Raw genomic sequence first — 15,882 nt, 5'->3', positions numbered from 1 at the left:
TGCTTATATATTACTGGATATTATTTCTCAAGTTCATCTGCCATTTACTGCCATAGACTTTTCAGTTATCATACTGAGCAATTGACTTTTCATCTGTTGTTATTATTTCTGCTTCAATACTGTTAAAATCATCTGCTCAATAAAATACCTTTGCGCTTATGCGCAGAAACGTCATTCAACCTCCTCGTTTCTTTCCTCCTACCTCCACTGACCCACTAGCGCCCCCTCCGGGGACACAGACCAAACACAATCTGACAGTAAGTCCAGGATGCCTGGACTCGGATGGTGGACGGAGTGTGGGGTCAGAGGCCTTGCAAAATCTGGTCTCCCGTCTGGATGGTCAAGAGGTTGCGCAGCAGCAGATGCTTCACTTTCTACAAGGGATGTCCTCCCGACTGGATACACTGCAGCAATCTCTGCCCAGTGTGCTCTCACCTACTGTACCTGTTACTTCAGCACCTGCCAGTGCTGTAAATTCTTCTGTGTTGGCTGCATCAGCTCCAATGTCACGTCTGCACCTGCCCGTGCCGAGCAAATATGATGGCAGTCCTAAATTATGTCGCGGGTTTCTCAATCAGTGTGAAATACAATTTGAGTTATTGCCACATAACTTTCCTACGCCAAGGTCCAAGGTTGCCTACATCATTTCCTTGCTCTCTGGATCTGCTCTGAGTTGGGTGTCTCCTCTGTGGGAACGTGCTGACCCTCTGATCAATAACTACTCTGACTTCGTGTCAACCTTTAGACGGATCTTTGACGAGCCTGGTCGTGCAACATCAGCTTCGGCAGACCTGATCCAAATTCGTCAAGGTAACCGAAGCATGGGACAATATGTCATCCAGTTCCAGACGTTGGCTGCAGAGGTCCAATGGAACAACCAAGCTCTGGTAGCAACTTTCTGGCACGGACTTTCGGATCGGATCAAAGACGAACTGGCAACCCGTGACATTCCCGTTCAACTGTCTGACTTGATCTCCCTGTGTATAAAGCTGGACTCTCGCATCCGCGAACGCAATATTGAACGCGCTCGGAGTGAGCCTCGCAGAGTAAGGTCCATACCTCCTGTACAGTTCCAGCCTCCTTCTTCTTCTGACGAGCCTATGCAGGTAAATAGGTCCCGCCTAACCCCTGAGGAACGGGCAAGAAGAATACGAGAGAGGCTCTGCCTATACTGTGCTGCTGCGGGTCATCAAATTAACTCCTGCACGATGCGTTCGGGAAACGCCAGATCCTGACTTGTAAGGGAGGAGTCAAGTTAGGATCATTCAGTCAAGCTCCTTCTCCACAAGATCTCATTATTCCAGTGACGCTAGAAACTTCCGTTGGGCTCCAGTCTGCGTCAGCATTAGTGGACTGCGGTGCTGCAGGAAATTTTATCACCCAAGCTGCGGTAAACAAATTTTGCCTGTCTACCTGTGAACTTTCTTGTCCTGTATACATCACTGCTGTGGATGGTAGTAGAATCTCCAAAGGGAACATTTCACATCAAACTACCCCAGTGGTTCTGGGAGTTGGATTTCTCCATTCAGAAATTATCAAGTTCCTGGTCATTCCTCAAGCCACCCAGGAGATTGTCTTGGGCATGCCTTGGCTCCAGCTACATAACCCACAGTTCGACTGGACAACGTTGCAGCTTACCTCATGGGGTTCCCACTGTCATCATTCCTGCTTAGCCCAAGTGTTTCCTATTAAGTCTACCGAAGTGAAGTCACAGCTAAGTCTCCCAGCAGTTTATCAAGACTTCGCAGACGTCTTCTGCGAAAAGGCTGCTGATATCCTGCCGCCCCATAGGGAATGGGATTGTCCCATTGATCTCCTTCCTGGCAAGAAGCCACCCAGGGGGCGCACCTATCCTTTGTCTGTTCCTGAAACAGAGGCGATGAGTAACTACATTAAAGAGAATCTTCAGAAAGGATTCATCCGCCCGTCATCATCACCCGCTGGTGCAGGTTTCTTCTTTGTCAAAAAGAAGGATGGAGGACTGCGTCCATGCATTGACTATCGGGGTCTCAACGACATTACCGTCAAGAATAGTTATCCTTTACCACTCATTACCGAACTGTTTGATAGAGTTAAGGGGGCTCGCATCTTCACCAAGTTAGATCTCCGCGGTGCCTATAATCTCATCAGAATCCGGAGTGGTGACGAGTGGAAGACAGCCTTCAACACTCGAGACGGCCATTATGAATACCTGGTAATGCCATTTGGGTTGAGTAATGCTCCAGCGGTATTCCAACACTTCGTGAACGAAATTTTTCGTGATGTCCTGTATAAGTACCTTGTTGTTTACTTAGATGATATTCTTATCTTTTCTCAAGACCTTCCATCCCATCGCCTACAAGTCTGTGAAGTTCTCCGACGTCTTCGTGAGAACCGTCTCTACGGGAAATTATCCAAATGCACCTTCGAAGTTCCCTCTATACCCTTCCTGGGGTATATAATTTCTGGATCGGATCTTCAGATGGACCCGGCAAAATTGGAAGCCATTGCCAATTGGTCCATTCCAAACTCCCTCAAGTCTATCCAGCGGTTCCTGGGTTTTGCCAACTATTATAGAAAATTTATTCGAGGATTCTCCACTCTCATCGCTCCTATTACCAACCTGACTCGGAAAGGGGCAGATCATTCCAACTGGTCAGAAGAAGCCTTGGCAGCCTTCCGGAAGATCAAGCTAGCCTTTATGTCTGCTCCAGTGCTGTCTCAGCCAGATGTCAACAGGCCGTTCGAGTTGGAGGTAGATGCCTCTAATGTTGGGGTTGGAGCTGTTCTCTCCCAGAAGGGATCTGATGGGAAAGTCCACCCTTGTGGATTTTATTCTCGCAAGTTTCTTCCAGCAGAAGCTAACTACTCCGTGGGAGATCAAGAGTTACTGGCAATCAAACTGGCTCTCGAGGAATGGAGATATCTCCTAGAAGGGGCCAAACATCCGTTTAACATCTTTACGGATCATAAGAACCTGCTATACCTAAAAGCAGCTCAGTGCCTTAACCCTCGCCAGTCCAGGTGGGCTATGTTTTTCTCACGTTTTAATTTCAGGCTTCATTTCCGCCCAGGTTCACAGAATGTGAAAGCCGACGCATTATCCCGGTCCATGGAATCAGACGAGGGAACATCTGACTCTGTGCCACATTCCATCCTGAGTCCCGTGGTCTTCGCTACCTCTCAAGTCTCTCCAGCTCCACCTCCGGGTAAGACTTTTGTTTTCCCAGAACTCCGTCCCAAGTTGCTAGCTTGGGCCCACCAATCCAAGTTCACTGGTCATCCTGGTGTCCTGAAGACATTCAAGTTCCTTTCTGCCTCATATTGGTGGCCAAAGATGAAAGTGGACATCCAGGATTTCGTGGCATCCTGTCCTAAATGTGTGCAGCACAAGACTCCTCGTCAGTCTCCAGCAGGTCAGTTACAACCCTTATCAGTCCCTAGTCGTCCTTGGTCTCACCTATCAATGGACTTTATCACTGATCTTCCACCTTCTCAGGGACATAACACTATTTGGGTTGTAGTGGACAGATTTTCCAAAATGGCTCATTTCGTTCCTCTCCAGGGTCTCCCTTCTGCCCCGAAACTTGCCCAGATCTTCCTACAGGAGATCTTCCGTTTACACGGTTTACCCTCCGAAATAATATCTGATCGGGGGGTACAGTTTGTAGCGAGGTTTTGGAGGGCCCTCTGTTCTGCCATGCAGATAAAATTGAAATTCTCGTCTTCATACCATCCTCAGACGAATGGGCAGACAGAGAGAGTCAATCAGGAACTTGAGACTTTCCTACGGCTATATGTGACATCCTCCCAGGATGATTGGTTTAATCTGCTCCCATGGGCCGAGTTTGCCCATAACTTTCGCTACCATACTGCTACAGACACAACACCATTCTTTGCAGTCTATGGGCAACATCCCCGAGTACCTGAATTCCAAGAACTCCCTCACATGGATGTTCCTGCTGCCACTACTACTCTGACCCAGTTTTCCTCCATTTGGAAAAGAATTCACGTTTCCCTCAAAAAAGCCTCCAGTCGATACAAGATCTATGCTGACCGTAAGAGACGTGCGGTTCCCCATTTGAAACCGGGGGACAGGGTTTGGTTATCAACCCGCAACCTTCGTCTCAGGGTTCCATCCATGAAGTTCGCACCACGCTTCATTGGTCCTTACCCTATTGAGAGTGTCATCAACCCAGTGGCTTACAAGTTGAAATTACCACCTTCACTTCGTATTCCTAATGCCTTTCACATTTCTCTCCTCAGACCTCTAGTCCTAAACCGCTTTCAGAATACTCTTCCAGCAGGTCCCAAGGTTCGAACTCAGCGGGGCGTGGAATTTGAGATCAGCAAGATTCTGGACTCTCGTTGCCGGTATGGACGTCTCCAGTACCTGGTCGATTGGTTCGGTTATGGCCCAGAGGAGAGAAGCTGGGTGAATTCATCTGATGTCCATGCTCCTAGGTTGGTCCGTGTCTTCCACAGCACTCATCCCTCCAAACCACGTGGGTGTTCGGTGTCCACCCCTAAAGGAGGGGGTACTGTCAGGAATCGACTTACCAGGCTGGCATCCGTCCGCCGCTGCGGACTCCGTCCTGGCTCCCTGCGGTCACCTGTCGCCTATGCCCCTGCCATGGGACATCATCTGGATCCTGGGGGTACTCCTGAGCCAGTAGGCGTGTGCGCGCCGCGTCCCCGCTAGGCCGCGGCGTGGGCGCCGCCATGACAGTCTCCAAACAAGCTAGTATGCTGCGGCCAATCCGGTGCGTGGCCGCACCCACTTTCCTTTCCTTCATCCAATCCCTGCACACCATGGGGTTTATAGGAGGCTACAGTTTCACCTCACAGGCATCCTGGACTTTGTGTCATTCTGACTACCTACATGAAAGGATCGGTTCCTGTCTTCTCCTGAGTTCCTGGTTCTCTGCTAGAACTTATACTCCTGGTCATTCTGCATTTCTTCCGTGGAACTTCAAGGCTCAGCAATACCTGCAACCTGCATAAGGCTTCACACTCATCACCACCTTGTGTGCTTCAGCCTGCAGTTGAAGACTGACTCCAGGTGTGTTCATTCCTCCACCTGTGACACAGCTTGCTGCTGCCAGTGCCTCATCACCTGCACTGTGAGTCGGACTCCTGCTTATGCTAAGGTTTGCCATTTCCATTACTGCCTAAAGTTTCCTGTTTTAAAACCCTGCACTGGTTTCCAAGCCAGAACCATTTCATTAACATTCATTCTGTTGCTTATATATTACTGGATATTATTTCTCAAGTTCATCTGCCATTTACTGCCATAGACTTTTCAGTTATCATACTGAGCAATTGACTTTTCATCTGTTGTTATTATTTCTGCTTCAATACTGTTAAAATCATCTGCTCAATAAAATACCTTTGCGCTTATGCGCAGAAACGTCATTCAACCTCCTCGTTTCTTTCCTCCTACCTCCACTGACCCACTAGCGCCCCCTCCGGGGACACAGACCAAACACAATCTGACATGTACATGTGTATCTGCTCCAACTAACCAGACCTTCCACCTGTAAAGCAGTAACTGCTCCAACTACCCAGACCTTCCACCTGTACAGCAGTAACTGCTCCAACTACCCAGACCTTCCACCTGTACATGTGTATCTGCTCCAACTTACCAGACCTTCCACCTGTACAGCAGTAACTGCTCCAACTTCCCAGACCTTCCACCTGTACAGGTGTTTCTGCTCCAACTAACCAGACCTTCCACCTGTACAGCAGTAACTGCTCCAACTACCCAGACCTTCCACCTGTACAGCAGTAACTGCTCCAACTACCCAGACCTTCCACCTGTACATGTGTATCTGCTCCAACTTCCCAGACCTTCCACCTGTACAGCAGTAACTGCTCCATCTACCCAGACCTTCCACCTGTACAGCAGAGTAACTTCTCCAACTACCCAGACCTTCCACCTGTACAGCAGTAACTGCTCCAACTTCCCAGACCTTCCACCTGTACAGCAGTAACTGCTCCATCTACCCAGACCTTCCACCTGTACAGCAGTAACTGCTCCATCTACCCAGACCTTCCACCTGTACAGGTGTATCTGCTCCAACTACCCAGACCTTCCACCTGTACAGCAGTAACTGCTCCAACTACCCAGACCTTCCACCTGTACAGCAGTAACTGCTCCAACTACCCAGACCTTCCACCTGTACATGTGTATCTGCTCCAACTTCCCAGACCTTCCACCTGTACAGGTGTATCTGCTCCAACTTCCCAGACCTTCCACCTGTACAGCAGTAACTGCTCCAACTTCCCAGACCTTCCACCTGTACAGGTGTATCTGCTCCAACTAACCAGACTTTCCACCTGTACAGCAGTAACTGCTCCAACTACCCAGACCTTCCACCTGTACAGCAGTAACTGCTCCAACTACCCAGACCTTCCACCTGTACAGCAGTAACTGCTCCAACTACCCAGACCTTCCACCTGTACAGCAGTAACTGCTCCATCTACCCAGACCTTCCACCTGTACAGCAGTAACTGCTCCAACTTCCCAGACCTTCCACCTGTACAGGTGTATCTGCTCCAACTACCCAGACCTTCCACCTGTACAGCAGTAACTGCTCCAACTTCCCAGACCTTCCACCTGTACAGCAGTAACTGCTCCAACTACCCAGACCTACCACCTGTACATGTGTATCTGCTCCAACTTCCCAGACCTTCCACCTGTACAGGTGTATCTGCTCCAAATTCCCAGACCACCTGTACAGGTGTATCTGCTCTAACTTCCCAGACCTTCCACCTGTACATGTGTATCTGCTCCAACTACCCAGACCTTCCACCTGTACAGCAGTAACTGCTCCAACTACCCAGACCTTCCACCTGTACAGCAGTAACTGCTCCAACTACCCAGACCTTCCACCTGTACAGCAGTAACTGCTCCAACTTCCCAGACCTTCCACCTGTACAGCAGTAACTGCTCCAACTACCCAGACCTTCCACCTGTACAACAGTAACTTCTCCAACTTCCCAGACCTTCCACCTGTAGAGGTGTATCTGCTCTAACTACCCAGACCTTCCACCTGTACAGCAGTAACTTCTCCAACTTCCCAGACCTTCCACCTGTACAGCAGTAACTTCTCCAACTTCCCAGACCTTCCACCTGTACAGCAGTAACTTCTCCATCTTCCCAGACCTTCCACCTGTACAGCAGTAACTTCTCCAACTTCCCAGACTTTCCACCTGTACAGGTGTATCTGCTCTAACTACCCAGACCTTCCACCTATACAGGTGTAACTGCTCCAACTTCCCAGACCTTCCACCTGTACAGATGTATCTGCTCCAACGACCAAGACCTTCCACCTGTACAGCAGTAACTTATCCAACTTCCCAGACCTTCCACCTGTACAGCAGTAACTTCTCCAACTTCCCAGACCTTCCACCTGTACATGTGTATCTGCTCCAACTACCCAGACCTTCCACCTGTACAGCAGTAACTGCTCCAACTTCCCAGACCTTCCACCTGTACAGCAGTAACTGCTCCAACTTCCCAGACCTTCCACCTGTACAGCAGTAACTTCTTCAACTTCCCAGACCTTCCACCTGTAGAGGTGTATCTGCTCCAACGTCCCAGACCTTCCACCTGTACAGCAGTAACTTCTCCAACTTCCCAGACCTTCCACCTGTAGAGGTGTATCTGCTCCAACTTCCCAGACCTTCCACCTGTACAGCAGTAACTTCTCCATCTACCCAGACCTTCCACCTGTACAGCAGTAACTTCTCCAACTTCCCAGAACTTCCACCTGTACAGGTGTATCTGCTTCAACTACCCAGACCTTCCACCTGTACAGGTGTAACTACTCCAACTAACCAGACTTTCCACCTGTACAGCAGTAACTTCTCCAACTTCCCAGACCTTCCACCTGTACAGGTGTATCTGCTCTAACTACCCAGACCTTCCACCTATACAGGTGTAACTGCTCCAACTTCCCAGACCTTCCACCTGTACAGATGTATCTGCTCCAACGTCCCAGACCTTCCACCTTTACAGCAGTAACTTCTCCAACTTCCCAGACCTTCCACCTGTACAGCAGTAACTGCTCCAACTACCCAGAACTTCCACCTGTACAGCAGTAACTGCTCCATCTACCCAGACCTTCCACCTGTACAGCAGTAACTGCTCCATCTACCCTGACCTTCCACCTGTACAGGTGTATCTGCTCCAACTACCCAGACCTTCCACCTGTACAGGTGTATCTGCTCCAACTTCCCTGACCTTCCACCTGTACAGGTGTATCTGCTCTAACTTCCCAGACCTTCCACCTGTACAGGTGTATCTGCTCCAACTTCCCAGACCTTCCACCTGTACAGTAGTAACTTCTCCAACTTCCCAGACCTTTCACCTGTACAGGTGTAACTTCTCCAACTTCCCAGACCTTCCACCTGTACAGCATTAACTGCTTCAACTACTTAGATCTTCCACCCAATTACTGTATGTGTGACTGGCACCACTGCCGCCTCAGCACTAGCTCATTTGTCCTTTCCATAGACTCCAGCCTATTGTTATGCACACCAGTGCCTGCAGGAATGTACTGGTGTCAGAACTGTTATGCACTCCAGTGCCTGCAGGAATGTACTGGTGTTTGAACTGTTATGCACACCAGTGCCTGCAGGAATGTACTGGTGTCTGAACGGATAGGTATGCAAAGCAAATGAACTCACAGACAGACACAGAAGGTGATAGGGTAACAAAATACACACAAAGTGAACAGAGAAGCCCAGAGGCTAAGGAACTGGGTGTCTCCCTAGTATTAGTAATGCTCAGATGGGAAAAGCAAGATGTTGTGTTTTAATACGTAGAGAACCTGAAATGCTGTTGCTAAGGGCAACAGCAAAACCCTAAAGGGTTACCAACGGGTGTGGCAGTAAACTCCTTGGTCAGAGATGGAATGATAGACACAAGGAGAGTCTCCACAATCCTAATTCTCACTTGCAGTGCACAGGTTCAGCTTACTGCCACTAAACTGACACCTGACACCTTGCACAGTGAGACAGGATTTAGGCAGGCAAGTCTTAGAATACAGCCGCAAACTTGCTAAGTTCACAGAGTAGTAAAAGAACCCCAGCAAGCTAAACGACTGACTCCAGTCTTACTGCTAGGTCTGGATTGGCAGAGTGTAGTACCAAATCCCCAGGCCTATTTGCAGTAAGCAACAACAAATACAAAGCTACACAGTACTGGCTAACTTTCAGGAACTGACTAACCAACAAAGATTCAGCAGCATCTGCTTAACCTGAGAAGAGGCCTTATAAAGCAGGTGCTGTCCACGCCCCACTCAGACCTCACAGACTGTGGGCACAAAAACCAGCACCGGATCCCCTGCCGTGCACAGAGCCTGTAACCACTGCACAGCAAAAGACCCGAACCGGAGTATCAGCTGCGCTCAGGTTACTCCGCTAGCACTTGTCTCCCGGTTGCCATGACAACGTGGCAGCACAGGGCAGGAGACCCTAACAGTACCCCCCCTCTGACGAGGGGTCAAAGAACCCCTACCACCGGGTTTATCGGGGAACTGCGAGAAGAAAGAGCGTATCAGTCTGGGGGCATGAAGATCACAACTGCGCACCCACGACCGCTCCTCCGGGCCATACCCCTTCCAGTGCACCAAAAATGACAGCCGACCCCGAACCATCTTGGAGTCAAGAATCCTTTCAACAACAAACTCCCTCTGGCCACGTATCAGAAGAGGGGAAGGTCTTCCACTGGAAGAAGGATTACTAATCGCCCGTTTTAAAAGGGAACAATGAAATGTTTTATTGATACCCAAAGAACGGGGCAGATCTAACTGAAATGCCACCGGATTGATAACCCTGGTGATCTTATAAGGGCCGATGAACCGGGGGCCTAACTTATGAGATGGCTGTCTCAACTTCAAATTCTTGGTAGACAACCAGACGAAGTCTCCTAATTTGAAGCTGCAGGGTCTTTTCCGCTTATCAAAAACCCTTTTGGTCACTAATAACACAGACACAAGGGCTTTCTTCACTTTCCGCCAAATACCTCTAAGGACCGAAACCACAGAGGAACCACCAGGCGTGGAGTCCAGGGGGTCAAAAGAATTGGCCTTAGGATGATGCCCATACACACAAAGGAAGGGAGAGATCCCTGTAGCAGAGTGAGCCGCGTTGTTATAGGCAAACTCCGCCATGGACAGATGAGCAACCCAGTCAGTCTGACACTTGGAGACATAACACCTGAGGAACTGCTCCAAGGACTGGTTCACCCTTTCAGTCTGCCCATTAGACTGCGGATGGTAGCCTGACGACAAGCTGACAGAAATCTGGAGATCGGAACAAAATGCCCTCCAGAATTTGTCCACAAACTGGGATCCGCGGTCAGACACCACATCAAGTGGCAACCCGTGGAGACGCACAACATGCAGCATAAATAATTCAGACAGGCGTCTGGCCGATGGCAGCCCAACCAGTGGAACGAAGTGCGCCATCTTCGAAAACCTGTCAACGACAACCCAGATGGCTGTCATCCCCGAGGATTTGGGCAAGTCCACCACAAAATCCATTGAAATGTGGGTCCATGGCTTAGATGGGATAGAGAGTGGATGTAATGGGCCAACAGGAACCCCTCTAGGAGTCTTATTTCGGGCACAGATGTCACATGCCCGAACCCACCGATCCACATCCTTAGCCACCGAGGGCCACCACACCGCCCTAGATAGCAACTCCCGAGTTCTGGCAATACCCGGGTGACCTGCCGACTTCTTGGCATGGAATTCCAGGAACACTCGCTGTCTTAACCTAGGAGGCAGAAACAAAAGACCTACCGGAAGGTCTGGAGGAGCCTGCTCCTGTGCTCTAAGGACTAATGATAAGAGGTCCTGGGTAATGCCCACTTTAATACATGATGGGGACACAATGGGCAACGGCTCCTCGGTGGTCTCCTGGATTGGAGCAAAACTCCGCGAGAGCGCATCAGCCTTGATGTTTTTTGACCCAGGGCGATATGTTATCAAAAAATGAAAGCGAGCAAAAAACAAAGCCCATCGTGCCTGCCTGGCATTGAGACGCTTCGCTGACTCTAAATATGCCAGATTCTTATGGTCGGTGAGAATTGAGACCACAAACTTAGCCCCCTCAAGCCAGTGTCTCCACTCCTCGAGTGCATCCTTAATAGCCAACAATTCCCGGTTACCCACGTCATAATTCATCTCGGCAGGCGAAAATTTACGGGAAAAGTAAGCACAGGGATGAAGGCGATTATCAGACACTCCCATCTGAGAAAGCACTGCCCCAATACCCATCTCAGAGGCATCCACCTCCACCACAAAAGGACGCTCTGGATCTGGGTGTCGCAGCACCTTGGCCGATACAAATGCCCTTTTGAGACGGGCAAAAGCCGCTTTAGCCTCACAAGACCAGTGAGCAACATCCGCCCCTTTCTTAGTGAGTGCCACCAAAGGCGCCACTATAGACGAAAATCCAGCGATAAATCGTCTATAAAAATTTGCAAAGCCCAGGAACCGCTGAAGCGCCTTCAAACTAGTGGGCTGCACCCAATCCAGGACTGCCTGTACCTTGGAACCCTCCATTTGGAAACCTTCTGGGGAGATAATATATCCTAGAAATGCGATTTGCTGAACTTCAAATTCGCACTTCTCCAGCTTCGCCCCAAGCCGGTGGTCTCTGAGTTTCTGGAGGACTAAGCGTACATGCTTCCGATGTTCCTCCAGGCAATGGGAGAAGATTAGGATGTCATCTAAGTATACAACTAAGAATCTATCCAAATATTCCCTGAGCACATCATTCATGAAATCCTGGAAGACTGCCGGGGCATTACAGAGCCCAAAAGGCATCACCAGATATTCATAATGCCCTGAGTGGGTATTAAAGGCAGTCTTCAATTCATCCCCCTCTCTTATTCGGATTAGATTGTACGCACCGCGTAGGTCAATCTTAGAAAAAATGGTGGCAGTACGAAGCTGGTCAAACAAGACCGAAATGAGAGGCAGTGGGTATGAGTTTTTAATCGTGATACGGTTCAATTCCCTGAAGTCGATGCAGGGTCGCAACGAACCGTCCTTTTTACCCACGAAGAAGAACCCCGACCCAACTGGAGACCGTGAAGGTCTGATAAATCCCTTAGCCAAGTTCTCCTGAATGTACTCTGCCATAGCCTGAGTCTCAGGACGTGACAGGGAGTACAACCTGCTCTTGGGAAGCTTAGCATTTGGCAACAAATCAATGGCACAGTCATAGGGGCGATGGGGAGGTAGTACCTCTGCAACTTTTTTGGAGAACACGTCCGCAAAATCTGCATAACACCCTGGCAATCCTGGCAAACTTAGCTGCGAGAGCCTGACTGGAAGGCTCAAGCAACTCCTGAAACAATCAGTACCCCAACTAAGAATCTCCCCAGAGACCCAGTCAAATTGAGGATTGTGGGCCCTTAACCAGGGTAACCCCAACACCAATGGGGCAAAAGTACAGATAGCCACATAAAAGGACAATTTTTCAGAGTGTGTGGCTCCAATAAACAAAGAAATCTGGCTAGTGCAAGAGGTCATTTTACCTTGGGATAATGGTTCCCCGTTTAACCCACAAATCTCAATTTCCGATGCCAAGGGTACTAAGGGAACAGAGTGTTTCAGGGCGAATTGGCGGTCCATAAAAACCCCGTCGGCCCCACTGTCCACAAAGGCCTCAGTTTTGACAGTTTGACCGAGGATCTTCAAGGTCACCGGAATGATAAAAGTCTTCTTGGGAAATTCTGACTTCTGGCCTGACAGGATATTTCCCATCACCCTCAGGCCCTGAAGTTTTCCGGCTTTTCTGGGCATGATACTACCACATGACCTTTATTCCCACAGTACAAACACAACCCCTGCTGTCTCCTCCGCGTCTTCTCACGCGAGGAGAGGCGGGTAGCCCCAATCTGCATAGGCTCCTCGGAAAATTCCTCAGAGTCTGAGGTTCCCTTGGGAAAGAAGGAAACCTCAGTCTCCCTTTCAAGCCTACGCTCTCTCAGCCGTCTATCCACCCGGATGGATAACTGCATGAGCTGATCCAAGCTATCAGGCAAGGGATATTGTACCAGTTGGTCCTTTATCTGGTTAGAAAGACCTCTTCGGTACTGGTGTCTCAGGGCTGGGTCATTCCACTGGGTATCATGGGCCAACCTCCGAAACTCCGTACAGTAAACCTCAACTGGCCTTCGCCCTTGCTTAAGGATCGAAATCTGAGCCTCGGCTGAGGCCGTCTTGTCAGGGTCATCATACAACATGCCCAGTGCCGTAAAAAAAGCATCAACACTTTTAAGCGACGGACAGTCAGGCTGCAACCCATATGCCCAGACCTGTGGGTCTCCTTGTAGCAAGGAAATCACTATGCCCACCCGCTGAATCTCCGACCCAGAAGACTGAGGCCTAAGCCGGAAGTATAGCTTGCAGCTCTCCTTGAAACAAAAGAACTGCGAGCGATCTCCAGAAAAACGATCCGGGAGACTTACTTTCGGCTCCTTAACCCCTGAAGGTGCTGCTGCTGCGGGAGCTCCGCCAGCGGCCTGGGAGGTGTGCATTTTAATGGACAAATCATTAAATTGTCGAGTCAGGACCTGCACCTGATCGACCACCTGTTGCAACGTATTTTGAGGGGTATGCTCCATATTCCCACAAAATTTCAACAGGAGTATTAGGCTGCTGAATATGTTATGCACACCAGTGCCTGCAGGAATGTACTGGTGTCAGAACTGTTATGCACTCCAGTGCCTGCAGGAATGTACTGGTGTTTGAACTGTTATGCACACCAGTGCCTGCAGGAATGTACTGGTGTCTGAACGGATAGGTATGCAAAGCAAATGAACTCACAGACAGACACAGAAGGTGATAGGGTAACAAAATACACACAAAGTGAACAGAGAAGCCCAGAGGCTAAGGAACTGGGTGTCTCCCTAGTATTAGTAATGCTCAGATGGGAAAAGCAAGATGTTGTGTTTTAATACGTAGAGAACCCGAAATGCTGTTGCTAAGGGCAACAGCAAAACCCTAAAGGGTTACCAACGGGTGTGGCAGTAAACTCCTTGGTCAGAGATGGAATGATAGACGCAAGGAGAGTCTCCACAATCCTAATTCTCACTTGCAGTGCACAGGTTCAGCTTACTGCCACTAAACTGACACCTGACACCTTGCACAGTGAGACAGGATTTAGGCAGGCAAGTCTTAGAATACAGCCGCAAACTTGCTAAGTTCACAGAGTAGTAAAAGAACCCCAGCAAGCTAAACGACTGACTCCAGTCTTACTGCTAGGTCTGGATTGGCAGAGTGTAGTACCAAATCCCCAGGCCTATTTGCAGTAAGCAACAACAAATACAAAGCTACACAGTACTGGCTAACTTTCAGGAACTGACTAACCAACAAAGATTCAGCAGCATCTGCTTAACCTGAGAAGAGGCCTTATAAAGCAGGTGCTGTCCACGCCCCACTCAGACCTCACAGACTGTGGGCACAAAAACCAGCACCGGATCCCCTGCCGTGCACAGAGCCTGTAACCACTGCACAGCAAAAGACCCGAACCGGAGTATCAGCTGCGCTCAGGTTACTCCGCTAGCACTTGTCTCCCGGTTGCCATGACGACGTGGCAGCACAGGGCAGGAGACCCTAACACCTATAGATGATCTGGAAAAGGACATTATACAAGCATGTAAGATTTATTACCGCAGTAACTCTTCTCACCTTCTAGGACATAGCATTGCTGAAAGGACACAGGAGGAATGCCACAGTGGTCTGCATGAAGGAGTCTGAATTTCTGGTGGTTGACAAAGAGGATTTCTTTGCAAATAAACTGGATGCAGAATTGCAGAAAGAATTTCAATACCGTTACAAATATTTCAGGTGAGCTTGGGACTTAGATCCAGTAGGATTGCATTTTGTAACTCTTGTACAAAAAAAGCTTCTGCATTAAACATCATTACTATGGGTGTCAGTAGCCATTTTCCCAAGAAGAGAATGCGTTATACAAAATGAAGCGGTGGTTGGTTGCAGCTGTATTTAGGAGAAAAGACCTGGATTTCACTGTCCATATTGTATGTGCTGCCAAGAAGGTCTGGTTCAGGTCATAAGAGGTTAAAAGCCCAAGTGGAGATCCAAAAGTCATGGGGTGCCGATGGGCTGACGTGTTTTGCTGGAGGGGGAAGGGGGGTTGTTTCCAAGTTTTTCTCCTAAATACAGCTGCAACCAACCACCACTTCAGGGGATCCCTTCCATTACAGCACTGCCATCTGCTGGTTATAGGACCCCATGTCTTGTAAGTTGGGACTCTACCTAATCATTAAGACCTGTCACCTACAATTCTCTACTTGACTACAAATACCTAGGTCATAAAAAGGAACATCACACATCCAATTTGCTGCAAAATTGTGGAAGTGAAATCCATATACAAGGGTGTCTATATAAGCCACTCTTTCATGCTTAATGCAATTTTTATATTTTTTTATATTACCTCTTTTATACACTAATTTTTAGGTAGAATGTAAGATCTGATGAGTAGATGAAAGAAGTGATGAGTAGATGAAAAAAGTGATGAGTAGATGTAAGAAGTGATGAGTAGATATAAGAATGGGTGAGTAGATGTAAGAACTGATAAGTATATGTAAGAGCTAATGAGTAGATGTAAGAACGGGTGAGTAGATGTAAGAACAGGTGAGTAGATGTAAGAATGGGTAAGTAGATGTAAGAACTGATGAGTAGATGTAAGAACAGGTGAGTTGATGTAAAAACAGGTGAGCAGATGTAAGAACGGGTGAGTAGATGTAAGAACGGGTGAGTAAATGTAAGAACGGGTGAGTAAATGTAAGAACGGGTGAGTAGATATAAGAACTGATCGGTAGATGTAAGAACGGGTGAGTAGATGTAAGAGCTG

General features: G+C 48.7%; 1 protein-coding gene across 1 annotated transcript in view; it reads left to right on the top strand.

Moving 5' to 3' along the window:
* CNBD2 (cyclic nucleotide binding domain containing 2) overlaps positions 1 to 15,882 on the top strand; it is a 163,188-nt gene that overhangs the window by 43,578 nt on the left and 103,728 nt on the right. The window contains exon 7 of the mRNA XM_063932157.1: positions 14,704 to 14,855. Coding sequence (XP_063788227.1) covers positions 14,704 to 14,855 — 152 coding nt within the window. The remainder of the gene's footprint in view (positions 1 to 14,703; positions 14,856 to 15,882) is intronic.

Source organism: Pseudophryne corroboree, chromosome 7 (assembly GCF_028390025.1).
Source record: "Pseudophryne corroboree isolate aPseCor3 chromosome 7, aPseCor3.hap2, whole genome shotgun sequence".
Taxonomy (NCBI): Eukaryota; Metazoa; Chordata; class Amphibia; order Anura; family Myobatrachidae; genus Pseudophryne; species Pseudophryne corroboree.
The sequence above is the reverse complement of the archived record's forward strand: the minus strand, read 5'-3'. Positions and strand labels throughout refer to the sequence as shown.